Source organism: Synchiropus splendidus, chromosome 16 (assembly GCF_027744825.2).
Source record: "Synchiropus splendidus isolate RoL2022-P1 chromosome 16, RoL_Sspl_1.0, whole genome shotgun sequence".
NCBI classification, from domain to species: domain Eukaryota; kingdom Metazoa; phylum Chordata; class Actinopteri; order Syngnathiformes; family Callionymidae; genus Synchiropus; species Synchiropus splendidus.
Genome location: NC_071349.1, coordinates 11,389,499 through 11,405,978, shown reverse-complemented (window position 1 = coordinate 11,405,978; position 16,480 = coordinate 11,389,499). Strand labels below are relative to the sequence as shown.

The window sequence follows — 16,480 nt, the reverse complement described above, 5'->3', positions numbered from 1 at the left end:
AGAGACCTTTTCGTTATTTGGGCCTTGTGAGTTTACCCGAGTGTGTTTTTGTTGTCCCCGTTATTTAGGCATGACTTTAATTTGCCTATTTTCTGTTACAGATTTTTCCCCGTCCCTGTTTGTTTCCCTTGCTCTGAATTTTGGTGGCGATGTCCTTGGTTTTCTCCTTTGCTGTTTGTGCCCTTTTATCTGTATTTTCTTTGTATTAAACCTTGTTAAATTATCCTTGTTGTTTGAGTTCTCTGTTCACTAGCTGCAATTTTAGCGTCTGGGTCTCTTCTCCTGAGGCACCATGACATTCACACTTCGTCTCCTCACTGTTTCATTGGAAAAAAAATGCATGAAAGTATATGGGTGAAGACACGAAAAAAAAAAGCTCTGTTTAAAAAATGTTTTAAACCATTTATTACATATCCTAAATATAACTTTTTATGCCATATTTCAGATTCAAATTATTGAAATGAGTGGTGTTCAGCATGCCTCATCTCTCAAAATTAATACATAAATAAAACATAAAAATTAATTATATCATAACAAAATGGTTTTGTTCCAAGGCTATTAACATTAAAAAAGATCTTCCTTCATGAAATATTTATGTTGATAATCTTTAAATAAAATGCATAAAAATGAAACACCCATGACCATATATATTGACCATATAATGGCATGATGTAATTACACTTTATTTCTATTCTAGAATATTTAAGAAATTGAATTTAAAATACATTATATGATTGTTTTTCCTTCTGTCCTTCAGCTTATAATGTGGCCCCTTTGTAAATTTAAATGTCCATCACTGCCTTTTGATACAGTATCTGATCTCAAATACTACATATTGGGGCAGACAAATTGCGGTCTGTAAAATAGCTGTTTACTAACATATGTACCAGTAATTTATCATGGCACATTCATTTGTGACTTTTTAAGTAAAATGTACTGTTGTTGTAATAACACAGAATTTGAAAAATTGCCACGTTTGGTTCAGTAGAAAACAAATGAGCTTTTTAATTTGTTTAAGAAAAAAAAATGTTAAACTGCAACAATATATGAAATATATGAAGATTTTCGTCGTATTAAACTACTAACACAGCCCCGCGTAAATGCATCTTCATTACGACACTTTGTGTTTCCAACAGTGGACTGCTGGTCTCCATAGTAACAAGGCGAGAGACGTCTCCGTGGCAACCAAACTGCGTCTCAGAAGTTACCGCTCCAAAAAACAAACCGAGTGTCGTTAATGGCAACATACCCGTTTGTGTTTGGGTTTTTAGCGACCACAGCCTCTTAAAAACAGCACCCGCGGGCATGTTGGGGAAGAGGACCGAATCGAAACCGCAAGGCTTCACCTGGAGGGCGAACATAAACAACCTGGAGGTGAGACGACGTTAGCTTTAGCGTTAGCTCAAAGTTTTTTTTCCGGCCACGAAACAACGAAATTGGCTTGTGTTGCTATACAGTTCTGTGTCTCTGTCTGAGTTGATATTCTGCTTAACACTTCATGGTAACGTTCACAAAAGCGAGGTGAGAGTGTGTATCAATGTAATGCCACAGCAGGACTCTTATTAGTAGTTAGTATATGTGAATCACGATGAAAGGATAAGGTCTCTTTAACTGTCTTTATCACGTAAATTATGACTGATTCAGTCAGTAAAAAACAGCCATTCAGTGGTCAGTGGGAAAATAGGTCACAGCTGGAAGAAGTGGCTTAAAAAAAGAACATAATAATTCCATTTTATGCGGAGGATTAGCGGGCACTTAAATGGGAGACTAGAATGATGGCACTGCAAAGCTATTAAGCAAATAATTGCACACTATTAAACTCAAATTGAAAAAACATAAAATGCAATTTAAAATGCCAGACATTAATATAAAATAACTGTTATTTGGGTGGGTTTTATTCTATTTATTTATTGCGTTTGTTGCACCCCTAACCCTCATGTCCCCCCCCATCACGATCCCTCACTGTAATTATACTTTATTGAAAGGAAAGAGTCATTTCCAGAGCCGGTCAAGTCGGGTTGCTATTGCCTCTCATTTGCAGCAAATGAAGATGGATCAGGAAAGTGTAATAGGTTTGTACATCAGAGGACATTAGTCTTCACTGATGGATGCATTGATCGCTCAGAAAAACTACCTTTAGTTCCGCTGAATGAGAGAAAAAAAGGCCAAAAGAAGGTTATGAGCTCAATGATATTCTGCTAAATGGATTGGTTCCGATTCAGTTCTTAAAGTAGCGTTTTTTTAGACTCAGTCGGTGATCAAGCTACAGTTCAATGTGGCTCGCACTAATATTACAGCGTGTTCACATTGCATTATGAACAGTTTGTTCACAGACAAATTGGGCACATTATTATTTAAGAAAAACACCTGAATTATCACCACCTTCATCCAGCACCATTTCGTTCACACGAAAGACAGATGTGCCATGTCAGTTCTTGATCTCTTTCAAGTGAGAGGCACGTACTGCGAGAGAAAATATGCTACCTGTCATGGGTTCTGGTGTGTATCTGCATTCACATTCCTGTCGTTGCCTAGGTATGATGCTAAAATTCACATCATGCTTAATGTGTTAAACCAACCAGCTGTGGAAATTAGGCTGAGTACCAACATGGTTCATTAGTTTCATTAAACTGCACCTGCAGTAAGTGAAGGATTTTGGCCTTGCCATGGTAGTTCATCAGAACACAGGGCAATCTTGTTATTATAGGTGAATATATTGCCTTTCAATATACCAACCGTCGTTCAGTTTTTGATTGACAGTTTGGCTAAATGCCTGTTTATCCTTCATTTACGTCCAAAAATGTACCCGTCCGTTTGACATGATGTTACAGTCACATTGTGTTGGTATTGCTGTTCACCTATATGTCCCCCAGGGGGAGCAGCCCATAGGCAAAAGTTCATGACAACAAACTCCAAAACAAAGACGGCGACTCAGGAAGACGTATTGATAATGTACCTCTTGGGTAAAAGACGAAACAGAGGCTGTGTCTTCTTCGTGTCTCATTAGAGCGTCATGAACAGAAACACTGCCATCTATGGTTTCTGGTGGTACTGCTCCATTTGATCCGTATCCGTAAGATTTGCGGAATCGAACGGTGAGCACCGACAGAAGGCTCTGTCCGTATCTGGATCCTTTTGTAACTTTGGGTTTAAATGGGACTTAATGTGGAGTTTAATTTGGATGCCGATTGGACCCATTACTCAAGCAGTTGTGGAATTTTGTGATCCTTTTCCTGTCTTTCAAATCATTATGGCGACATCTCTGACGGAATTGATGATTTATGTCACAGCTCTCATGCAGGTTCCAGGCTTGTAGCTTTAAACCCCATTCTCATATCTACAGCCGTCCTGAAATGCAAAATGCACTTCAGCCGCTATCATTAAGTTGAATCTGCCTTTTTGAAGGTCATAAACAAATCTGCTGTCAAGAGTGTTCAGAAGAAAGGCCCTGGCAAAGACCTTTAATATTCACAATCTCCCAAGAGGATCTGCCTCGTCTGGAACATGAATGATAGTCTCACGCTGTGATACCGCTGGCTAAATCGTCAACTAAAAGCATTACATTTTTCTGAGGCTTACTTGTCTGTTGCCTTGTGTTTTTTTTTTTTTTTTTTTTTTTTCCGCCTCCCCTGTGGTCACTGACACGTCGCGTCGCTGCGGAGCGGGCAGCTTTGCAGGCGACTGTGATTTGTTGTTAACGACAGGGCCATTTCAAGCCTTGAATTGGTATGTGGTCTTGAAGCATAGGCTTATTATGCTCTAAAGAATTTGTGGTCATTGAAACTGAATCCATTGCCCAGCCCCTGACCACCCGCCAACCCCCATTTTTTTCAAATGATTCATCTCTACAACTGTGTGGGTTAAAAAAAAAAAAAAAATAGATGTATTCTTATGGTCTGGTGGGAGGTCGTCACCTTGTGTTTTACACACAGGTTGAGACAAAGCTGTTATTTTCTTTGCCCGGGTTTATTCGGGCGAGGTGACAAAAGTAATGCCTGACTGGGAGGGGTACATGGACATGTGCACCGTGTTTGTGTGTCAAGCATATACAGCCTTGTCATGCTGCCGGAGGAAGTAGATATATGGTCATCATCAAACAGGGCCTTACATTTTCAATGTGGAATTTGATACTCAGTAATTGGATTCTCATAACTCACGATGAAATGAATTATGATAAGTAGTATCCAACTTAGTTCCTATACCATCAATTAAATCTATACTGAATATTTTACATGAGTTGGTTTGTTATCTCCTTGCGTTGGTGTGTCACAAACTAACCTAAAACATTATTGTCCAGTTTTAGTTGTCTGGATCCAAAAATCTTTTGAAGGATTCCTAAAGTATTTTATTTTATTATATATATGTTAGAAAATGATGAACATGTCAATGCTGCATTAAAAAATAGTCTTGTTTGTCAACCTCTTTCTGTCACTTTTTTTTTTGTTATTAAATTATTTTATTATTACTGATATCCGAGATAGACATCATGTCGGCATGAATGTGACCCTGACCCTCAATTAGGCTGCCCAAGACACACCTGATCCCTGTCTGCCCAGAGCTCAGAACATCTGTTGCTCATTTTAACAAGGGCTTCCTGTTGGCTCAGTTGTGAAGATAAAATTGAGCCGGTGACCGCTGTGCTAGTCTCCTACAAGCCCCTCATGAACTGGCAACACACCTAACTGACATCCCTTCCACCACCCACTCACCCCATGGGAAGAACAGAGTCCATGCGAGCAAAGGTGGCTTCCATGTCACATTTCTTCATCATTCAACACACCTGAGCAGATGTTTTACCTTGGCAAATATGCTCTTTGGTGGCCTATAAAATTCAAAATGGTGCTTCATAATTTTTCACACGTCATGAAAGTTTAATTTAACCAATACTAAATAAAGAAAGCAACATAATATTTCAAGCAAATATATACAGCTTTACTTGAATTATTAACCGCCGGCATAAATAAAAATTCACAGATAAAATATGGAGAAACTATATTAACATCAACATGCTTTGAGACTTTAAACTACTCCTTGTGTTGATGCGTGCACGTGAAACGTGGAATATAACTGCTGAAGTGATCGTCTCATCTCAAATCACATCGATATCAAGAGAAAAACAAAAGCTTTGTCCAAATCTTTGCTGGTTTATTGATAGCTCTTTGGATCTTGACAAGGCAGACAATTTGAACAATGTGTTGATCTCCTCATCTGTGTTCCTCTGACTCTCTAAACCCCCAAGTGTCATCTTAATGAATTAAAGCGTCTGAACAAATTAAACAAGTGACAGCTTCGAATTGATTCTTAATTAGCGCCTAAATTCGTTTCAATTTAAGCACTTGGCCTGATTGAACGTAATATGATGTTAAATTGGAATTTAAAGAGAGTTTAAAGTGCAAAGATTTAATTTGGCGTTTTGAATGAATGGAGATTTGAGAGATCATATAATAGCAGTTTAGATAATCGACTGTTTGTCCATGGGGACGCTAAAGTGTATATATATATATATATATATATATATATATATATATATATATATATATGAATAGATTTTTCTACTATGTTTTCTTGAGAGAACCAATAATTTTTGATACATTATTTAGTGTTTGAGTCAATATGAATGTTAAAAAAATAATGATGTCAATACTGTATTTAAAAATATTCTTGTTTGTCAACCTCTTAATACTCTTAACACACTCATATCCCTCATATATAAGCCATCAATAATACATTATTTTAATTATATAAGAGCACATTACAACCAATCATAAAATGGAAAAATTCTAAAGCGCTGACTGCTCCCCATTTGTCGCATTAGTCTTTACAGATTTACATTTCTTTTTGTGAAATGCCTGGCAGTGTTTTCTAAGGGAAAACACTGAGGTTTTTCATCCACTTGTATAAAGTTTTTTTTTTTTTTTTTTTTTCCAAATCCATTTATCCTTGCCTCTCCTGCTGCATCTTATCATCGGCTGAAACCTGTAGTCCATCCCTGTAAGCAACAGGGTTATTTCAGGAAGAAATCGAGTCATGGTTTAAAATAAGGTTAAATTGGCAATGGGCTCTGAAGTCCTGCTGGTGTTTCCATTACCATCGATCAACCACGGAGCTGAGTTGCCCCCAGTATTTGAAGCATTGTTTGGATTTGAAATACCAAACTTTTTGCTCACCTTTCCTGCGTTCCTGCAGTGTTAGCAGAAGTTAAGTTGAATAACCATATGTACCTCTGGTAGCTTTGAAAGGGAGTGGGTTGGGCCGCCTTTGGTTACAGGATAGTAGTAGTAGAAGTTAAATCCAAATTTACTATCATGTAGAAAATGTTAAAATTGAAACACTATTGCAATTCTGATTTATTGTGACTCTACTGCTGGTCAGATTTTATGGTGTTGTCTTGATTGAGATAAAGATTTTATGATGAAAAACCAAAATATAAAAACATAATAAAATAGCACATGATGCTCACTTTTTATTTTCATACTTATTAGATTTTTTTTTGCTAATTCATCTGTTTTCGCTGACTGTTTCTGTCATCAACAAACATCATAACACTCATGTTTATGTTTATTACTTTTCTTTTCATTGGACAGAACCTGTATATACAGTGGTGGCGCCATCATGCCTCATAATCATAAGAAAATAATTGTCTCGGGACAAATATTGATGGTTTTTATATATATATATATATATATATATATATATATATATATATATATATATATATATATATATATATATATATATATATATATATATATATGTTAAGTTTACCACCTGCGTAAAATGTAAGTGGTGTAACCTAAGATTTGCAAAGCTGTCACACTCATTTTTTATTTCAAATTGCTCTGAATTTCTATCAGGACTAAAGCTAATGTAACACAACTGCGATGAGAGTAAGGCTATAGATTCCATGTGGCATGTGGTCTCATCAGAAAATGACTGGTGGAATGAGTCTGACCTTTCTATGTTAAGCACTGTCCGGAAACTTCAGCCTGATACGGATAAGTGCGCCAGCAATCCTTCTGTCCTGACCTTATGAAAGTACTCAGCTGATTAGGCTTATGATGTTTGCTTCGCTCCAAACTTGTTGACACATACATTGGCATCTGTGTTTGTTGTGTCTCCTTCAAGCCCTTGTTGCTGCCTTCTAATGAGGTGACTTTTAATGGACGATGCTTATTGCTCCTTGCAGAGCCACTCTATAGTTAGTGATCCTGCCCTCCTATGATATCATGTCCAGAGGACGCCAAGACCCATCTCCCTGGAGAGTGTGTGAAACAAGGTCAAGAAATGTCTCTGAATGTTTTGGAATCAGGACCTAGTAGGTTGGTTTGAGTCCCGTGGCAAGGTTTTTCTTTCCCAGCATTTGAAGCCTGACTTTTGGTCTCACTATCCAGCAGAATGTGCCGTAAAAACAGTTCACTTCTTAAGCCACTAATTGTTCTACTTTTCTCATCCGAGGTGTCCCTTTTATTTGCCTCATTATACAGGAACTCCCATCAATACTCAGCCAGGACTGTGCATAAGACCACACGTTAGCCTGTTATTAATATATCATTTGCACCTGCCAGACTGTCCTTGCTGGAGGAGACCGATTCCCTCTGAGTGTTCTAATCCGTCGATGTTAGGCGTGTGGTATACTCTTTAGTGGCACAGGGTCAAATCGGATGTGGCAGCTCCCATACTGCCTACATCAACATAATGGGCGCCAGTCACGGAAAAATCAATGTATCTGTCAAACACAGTTGTTCTGAGCTGATATTGCCAAATGGCGGCCTTTGTTTCGCGACGCCCCCCCACCGTGAAAATCTTTTAAAGGACTGCCTGTGCAATAACATTGGCCTGACCTTTTAGATTTTGCTGACCAGTGCAGAAAAAGGAATTGAGTTGGATGTTTGCAGGACAGTGGCATGCTCTGTCATGCAGAAGACAATAGGGAAGTACAGTGTGTGAGCTACATAACTTCACCCATGGTCATACGTCAATATCCGCATACTGTATTGAAAACATAATCAGAATCAAAATGGCTTCTTTTCACATCGATTGGCTGAATCGACCTGGCTTGCGGAAACTCATGAATACATTTTAGGTATTATACATGAGACTCAATTCCTCTGATGAACATTTCATACCCGAAATACACTACTTTGGAAAAAGATTGTCACATACATGCACAGTGGTTGGGGTTCATGCCAGCGTTCAAGTCGACTATTTTCAAGTAGCTGTTAGTTTCACATGTTGATGGCGAAGTCAGGCTTCCGCTTTGCATGTTAACACAGGTATTTGAACGGGTACAGGTGTTCCTTCTGCAGCGGGATGTTCCAAATGGAGGTTAAGATATGTGGCGTGGACGATCATTCGCTCTTGCCTCTACTTCAACTAATATACCACCGCACCACATAGTCATTTTGGTGCTACAGTATATATTTCAAGTGACACCAGATCCGGTGTTATGCCACTTGTCTCCATCAGTGAACCATCAATGACTGCTTACGATCGTCGTCCTGTTGCATGTCAAAATCCATCCCACTGCTTTTGATTTTCACAAATGGCTGGAGCGGAGGGCAAACAATTTATTCCTTTGAAATGCCTTTGCGTCTCATTGGACACAAAAAAAAAAGTCCGCTTGATGACAGTTGATGTAACGCCGTAGGGTTTTTGAATGGGTTGACTATTTCCATACTTTCCGTCCTGGCGAACGAAGATGTGATGTCTCACAAAAATTGACTGTGACGCAACTTCAACGTCAGCAGACGCTTCAGTGCTTCAACTCATCAGATAGATGACTGCTCTTTGTGATGGGGGCTGGGTTAAATATTCATTCCTGCTTGATTCAGCCAGTGGTAACTTTTTATTTACCTGCATGCCTTACATCCGACTGAGTCAACGCGCTCGCAGTCTCAGACTAGCTAGAGGCAACTGCTCTTCCTCAGCATGCAGGAGATGTCAGGAAGGGGATATTGCTGAAAGGTACAAGTAGTCTGAAAGTGTCGGAAATGATCCACATCATGGTCTGACAGACCCTTTTGCTTCTGCTACCTCTGCTCATTACCTTGCCTGCCTAGAAACACCAAGCAAATTCTGCTAACAAGTGTTTGATCAGCATGACGTGCCGTGGCAGGGGAAGACAGGCAACCTGCTCATGACTCACTCTCTTTCCTCCTCTGTTGCTTCCTGTCTTTCTGCACATCTCTATCCGAGTCTGCCTCTCATGCCTTTGCTTTTCTTAAGACGGAGGAGAACAAAGAAGACAGGAGAGAAGCAATATAACCTCTTGGCCCTTATCTTCGGGGCACACCAGAGCATGTCTGGCCTCAGACGCTGCTTTGTCTGTCCTCTGAACAGCCTCATCTCCCTTTGATTTCATCCAAATGGTTTCGGCAATGTGACAGATGCTCAACTTTTCATCTGTCACTCTGACACCCGTCTCTTTCGTGTTGTCAAACCTAACCGACTTTGCTTGGAATGTCTAGCAGGGTGTCTGAAGGAGGTTATGACACGGACCCTGATGTGAGTGCTAATGTAGGAGAAGACAACTTTTATTCACATCAAGGAAAATATCCAGGCAGAGTTTGCTCTGGCAGTCAAGTTGATTTTCTGATACTGTGTAATTTAATGTCGGGGCGGTAAGGGTCGGCGGCACATTACCTTGGCAAATATGCTCTTAGGTGGGCCAATAAAATTCAAATCTGCGAGAGCCTTTTATGAGAGGATATTAAAGTAGCGTTTAACTATTGAAGAGTAGATATGGATCAGTGGTGGGAGTGTGATGTTACACACCTCTAAAATGAAAGTGTGCTTTTTAGATTGGCTGGGAGGGGACTGAAGTAAGGTTTGCATGTATTTTAAAATCTTACATAAACCACACGCCCAGGTATGTCTGTTTGGGGACAAATTGAAAGCAATTTGGAGCGCGAAGACTCTCAAATTTGCAGATTGATTGATTTATCCACCCTTGATTCATGCTTTCCACGAGTAGAGGGGCCGTACCAGACTAGGGGCCATACCAGACTTGGGATGCCTTCTGAAGTAAACCTCTCTTTGAACAGCTTTACCCAACAGCACTGGATTCCTGTCACTCCTTTTTGCCGTGTTTTCACTTAAGCTGCTTTGTATTTGTTTGTTTGACCCAGTGTGCCAGTGCCCCGTTTCTTTAAGTCGCACTTCTCTTAAAGCTGCTGCAGCAAGCACATGAGAAGGTTTTAGGGATTGGAAAATTGCATGCTTTTCCATTTGCTTTGTTTGCGGGTATTAGCCGAAATATGGACTGTCGTTCAGAGCATTATCCTTCCAGGGGGTCTCTGAACAAATCTTTTTTACATGTTGAATTTCTGGGAACGAACACAGTTTGTTGTGTGCTCTGTGAGTGAGGACAGATGGTGGAGCACATCCTAAAAAGTCCTCCTTAACGACTGAAGTTGTAGTAGCACAGTCACACATGTCTTCATGTAAACAAAACCACTGAAAACTGCACATACCATTGAGGATCAAAAGCTCAGCTTGAGGGTAAAGCACTGGGGAGAACCCTGCAGTGTTGTTTTGGCACTCAAAGAGACCACAAACAAAACATGATTCTTACATTCTTTGTTTCTTTTTAACAATTTTACATCCCAATTTAGAGTGTACATTAAACAATGACTCCAATTTAGTGTGGTATCAGGGAGTAATAAGCAGAAGCCTGGAAGAAGTCTCTGGACATCTGCCCCATGTTACTGTATATTCTTTTCCCAAATAGAGCTTTAAGTTATCCTCATAGAAGTCGATTTTGTTGTCCTGTAAACGTTTTTGAAGTTTGGTTACCTGTCCATTTTTGTCAGATGGTCACTGCTCCTCTTTCTTGTTCATATTTTGTTCCGGATGCACTACTTTCCATGACAAGCCTCTTCTGTTTATGTTCTACTTTACAATCTTGCGACTGAACTGTCTACTCCACTGGGAAGAGAATGACTGCTTCTGCAGTCCTTTCCAGGAGTTTCTCAAATGTTATAGACTTTTTGTGGCCAGTCATGGTTGAAAGTGATCTGATCTGGAGATTTATATTTGTTCAGTAAGACCATGACAGGGTTTCATCTTCACTGGGTTTTACCTGAGCAAAGTCTTCTACATTCATTGGCATTAAATTGTCTTTTCACAAGTTGAACATCTGGATGTGAGATTAAAAAAAACAAAACTGAGTGAGATTTGTCGTCCAAATTAATAAAATAAAAGATATTCCATCATTGAAGGCATAACTTCCCCATTTCAAGGTTCAGTCTGCTTTTTTTTCTTGGTGCGACATATCACGCTTCAAGTCCCACATCTCTTGAGGGTTGTCTTTTTCTGTCGAAAAAAACAACGTTTTCTGTTGAAAAAACATTCCACAAACTTCCTTTTGATTCTGCACTTTCATCATTATTTACTTATCCTCTGTTTTGAAATATTTAGCAATGCAATTAAATGAATATATTTACATGAATGCTGAATGCTAAAGTTAAGTGCGATTGTATTTATTCAAATGGAAGTTACTCAATATCAGAAGAAAGTATAAATCAGCAACAATAACAAAAAGAAGTTTGATAACTCCTTGTGTCAAATGTAGAAGTGGCCTCAACGTTAATTGAGCAGTACTCTGAAGAGAAGTTCACGATAACACTATAAAGTAGCTTTGGTGGTTCACTTCAGTCGAGAAGCAGGTCGAAATCAAACTTGAAACTAGCTTGCGCTTCAACACACTATTGAGAAAAAAACACCAGGCTGTTGCTTTTTAGGACAATGTATTCTTCTTCATGTCAGTGATTGAATATTTAGGTGTTGGGGTTAAACAAGTAGAGACGGAATTTATCTTTTGAAGTTTTTTCCTGTAAATGTATCCTCTTTGCACACAGTTCAGAGGTAGTGGTTGTCACCTGTTTCATCTTTCGCTCTTTGTTGTCACACGAGGCGTGCTGTGTTGTCACTTTTTCGTGCTTTTAAGAGAGATACACTTGATGCGATCCCCTCGACAAATATAAAGTCCTGTGAGATGCGAACAGAGGAACACCGTACCTTTAACAAGACACCTTTCTTCAGGGAGAGCTTGGTACTTACATGTTCTGATCCAACCGTGTAATTGCATTGTTTTATAATACCTCCTCATGTTGTTGGACAAATTTCACAGTAACGTCAGTGTAATAATGTCCTTTTGTCCAACTGGATTATTGCAAATGATCCTGTTGTAGTTGGAAAAGGAAAACAGTGTCTGGCTTCTGAGTGTATTTTTTCATGAAACAATTTGCCCATTAAAAATGAAACGCAAAAATCCAAGGTAATTGTTCTTGAAAACTTTGTTCTTTTAATTGCTATTTTGGAAGTGGTTATTATTAAGTTGTCAGTTGCTGATGACAGCCAAATGTTTTCCTCCACATTCGAGTAAAGAGCTATTAAACGGACTGTTCTTTTTCTTTTTTTTTGGAAGTATTGACTGATGATGATTTCATAAAAACTTTACTTTGTGATTTATTTATGATTTGTGATGTGACAGGATTTTGTATTCAATGTATTTTGATGACGCAGAACTTGATTCCGTGATTGAGCACAGATTATTCCTCATGAAAACAATCCATTGTCATGTTACTCTTCTTTTCTCATGACAGCAGATGGCGGCCGATGATGGCTTATAAATAACTGAGGACATAAAACACTTCTATTGGAAATGTCATTTGAAGAAAACAGTTGTTCAAGGACATTGCAGTGGTTATGCAAGCGGCTCTCCAGTTAAGTTCTAAGGACCCGTCGTGATAGTATTGCTGTTGGCCAATATGTCCAACGGGGTTGGGAAGGCCAGCCCAGAGTTTAAAGTTTAATGGCGAGGCATTAATAGACATGAAGAAATGTTGATAATGTTCCTCTAGCAAGGAAAAGTTGCAGGAGGTGGTGTTCGATGGGGCCATTAAATATACGGCAACTGGAGGATAGAGAATATCCACGATTTCTGTGTCTTCTTCGTGTCTTATTAGAGCTACGTATCGGGTAGTAAAACACTCCTCCCTATGGTTTCCCATGATCCTGCCCCGTCTGCCTCCGGATCTGTACCTAGTGTATATGTAAATGTGCCTTAAGGCAAACTGACTAACTGTACTGTTGTAAGTGCGGGCTCGCAAGCGCAAGGGTTTCCTTCCGCAAACCAAAAACTGACTTACTGATAACTACATCGCCAGTAGATGGAGTGTTAGATTCAAGATATTTGGAAAGCTTTTTGATGGAGTAGCCAGGCAGGGAGCAGATGCCTTTTTTGGGTGACTCAGTACACTCTGCCAAACACAAGTCATTGTGCAGGAGAGCGCCATCTATTGGGGAAATGCTCTGATTGTAGGATAAAATCCACTGTGTGTTCAAGGTTCAGTCTGCATTTTTTTTGGTGCGACATATCACACTTCAAGTCCCACATCTCTTGAGGGTTGTATTTTTCTGTTGAAAAAAACAATGTCTTTTTTGTGCCTCTGCGTTTCACCTCCCTGTAGGCATTTTGTTGCCAATTCAAACATTCCACTGCTCTTCAAACTTCCTTTTGATTCTGCACTGTCATCATTATTATTTACTTATCCTATGTTTTGAAATATATAGCAACGCAATGAAATTAAATGAATATATATTTCAATAAATGCTGCGATTACTGTATGCTCTCACAAAAGTTAAATGCAGTTGTATTTATTCAAAGTTTTAGTATTGAAAATGTATTCTGCAACAATAACAAAAACAAGTTTTGATGACTCCTTATGTCAAATGACACAGAGGTTAAGTCGCACTGAATGCAGATGTGGCCTCAACGTCTATTGAACAGTACTCTGAAGAGACGCTCTGTAAAGACTATGGGCTATTAGTGTGGATCCCATCTGAGTCTATGGGGTGATTTAATTCAGAATAGCATCCAGTATTCAAGTCGAGGTTTTCTGTAAAGTCTTGGTAAACTTAAGCCATCGCTGTTAGCATTGTTGACCTTTACATTTCAGTAAAGGTCAACCTCAGATGTGGACCATTTCAAATGCCACTAGAAGGTTTTTATTTAATCTAATATATTTCTAAATAAACTGAAAACCCATAATGGAAACAGCTCTTTCGTTTTCCATGTCGTTTCATTGCATGACACTCTGCGCCCGATAAGAAATGCTTCACTATCATGGCAGGAGAGGGGGTGAAAGAAGATGAAGAGACATGATGATGGAGATGCACCCAGGTCTCAATCGTGAAGGCTTTGCATCCATGACGAAGAATCTGCCGCTTCTCACCCGGCATCTATCAGAGGTTTTCAGAGGTGTTTTGGGTGATGGTGTAAGGGGAGAGAGATGAGAGGCAGAGCTGGAGGCCCTGGCACAGTGATGGATCACCTACATGCTGCAGCAGCCCGCCATGCTGAACTCACCCTCAGAATTGATGAGCCACACCTCGTGTCTCCTCGTCTCTCTTGCTCTTGAATCCACCAGTCAAGCTATATGTCATTTTGGTTTTCCATTCGCCTGCCTCCTTGGCCCATTGTTCCTTTTAATCTGCTGTGTTTACTCCAGTCTTCTGCTGAAATATCTTTCCTGTATTTCATTATTGTAGTCTGAACAACCACATTCGCTTGGTGTGAGCTCTGGAGCTCTCCTTCGGCATCTTTGCTGCCTTCACACGCACATATACGACAGGAGCCTGATGCCCCGCTGGTATTTAATCACCGCTGCAGGTGCTGGCCCATGGGAATCTCTGTGTGTGTTTTCATCTTCACCTTAGTCTGCTATCGCCTCTGTGGACTTTCCAGCAGCCAGGTTTACGGTGGACCTAGTTGGAGCGGACAAAAGCATTAGGGAGGAAACAGATCTGGAGGCAGAGTTGGAGCGAAGGAGAGAAATGACAGCCTAAAGCTCAGCTGACCCGCACCGCCTTGTTATGACTCTGATGTGTGTACCAGGGGCACATGAGATTCACTCGTCTTCCATTTATTGCCTTGCACCACCGCTATCCCTGTGCTCTGGTGTTTCTCCTCTCATTCTCTTTGGGTTTATTGCAGTGTTTGACACCTTTGAGGAATCGACATTTGTTGCTTCATATTTGTCGTACGATCAATATATCTGCGTTGTGACTTTAAACATTGTGACCAAAGACAAAGAGAGTCAAAGGAAGTTACCAGCAACCAAACTGACCGAGCTTATAATGCATGTGATGACTGTAAGGCAGTATGTTCTATTAAATGTTAATTGAGTTATTATATAAATAGAAGAAAGAAAGATCTTACCCTCTTGGAACAGTTTTAGTTGCTCATGGTTCACATGAGGTTTTACATTAAGGGAGCGGTCAAATGTTCTTTTCTTCACTTCGAAAAGCAGCAAATAATCAATGGACTGGTCACATTTGAGATGAATAACATTGTATAATATGATGAATAATATTGATTTGCAGTCTATGATTTGTTTATTTCTTATGGTCATCATAACTGTACACTAACATACTGCTTTTATTCACCGTGTAAATCCTCAGAATCAATCATAAGGCCTGTTAAATTCTTGAGTGCGCACAAAGTACTGATGTCTTTCAAAGAAGTAAATACTAAATGTATGCCGTGACACTGAAATGCACAAGCAAGGCTAAGCATAGATGAAAATCCATGTTCACAGCAGTTCTTGTGAAGCAATCCTTCTCTGATGCACTGGTCAATCCAATTTTGTAGGTTATATAAATTCCATAAATAAGCCTGCAAACCCAAATTGTTGCCCTCTGCTCTGCTTGGATGGATGTAGAAGAGATACAGAAGGGCTTGAATGAATAGCCAGATGACACAGTTTATGTGTTTTGACCTTTGGAAAAGAGTCCTTTAACAAATTACTGAGTGAAGCCAGGTTTTCAAACAAGTAGAGAAGGATGTTTAGAGCTCGGTCTCTTGATTGGATAACCTCGACTACAGAGGAGGTCAAAGATGTGGTTTCTTCTCTTTACAGTGGACATACAAGAGACATTACTAGTCCAGCCGTTTCTTGCAGTTTCTCACCTGAACCCAAGAGAACTTCCAGAATCCAGGGACATTCTCTCTCTGTTGTGATAACAGCAAGACGTCAGATCGATGCTGTAGGTTACCTGTGATGTTGCAGACTGGATTTATAGCCACTAAATTATAATTTCTGTAGTAAAACAAGACAAGTGACATATAGCAGTCAATGTTCATCTATCATTGTGTGGCTCCATAAAGTGAGCTTATAAACAAAAGAAAATATCTGAGTCAATTTCACTGCCGTAGCGTGAATTAAAGACGGTAATGTACATTAACTTCTCAGATCTATCATTTTGATTTGAAGACGTAATAAAAATGGATGTAAACATAAACTGCAATTGAGGATAGCGATAGCTGCATAGAGCCGCTGTGTATGTTGAGTTTGTTTAGGGAGATGAAGGTCAGCTCCATGATACTAGTTGTACCTAAATGAACAGTCCATTGTGAAGAATGTATCAGAGAGACATAATGCTAAACCTTACGGGTAATGCTTAAGATTGAGGTAGA

The 16,480-nt window shown here is 39.5% G+C and overlaps 1 protein-coding gene across 1 annotated transcript in view; it reads left to right on the top strand.

Annotated features, from left to right (window-relative positions):
* The first annotated feature begins 1,176 nt into the window (after positions 1-1,176).
* Positions 1,177-16,480, top strand: part of pacrg (PARK2 co-regulated) — a 131,801-nt gene continuing 116,497 nt past the window's right edge. The window contains exon 1 of the mRNA XM_053845496.1: positions 1,177-1,374. Coding sequence (XP_053701471.1) covers positions 1,306-1,374 — 69 coding nt within the window. The 5' untranslated portion in view covers positions 1,177-1,305. The remainder of the gene's footprint in view (positions 1,375-16,480) is intronic.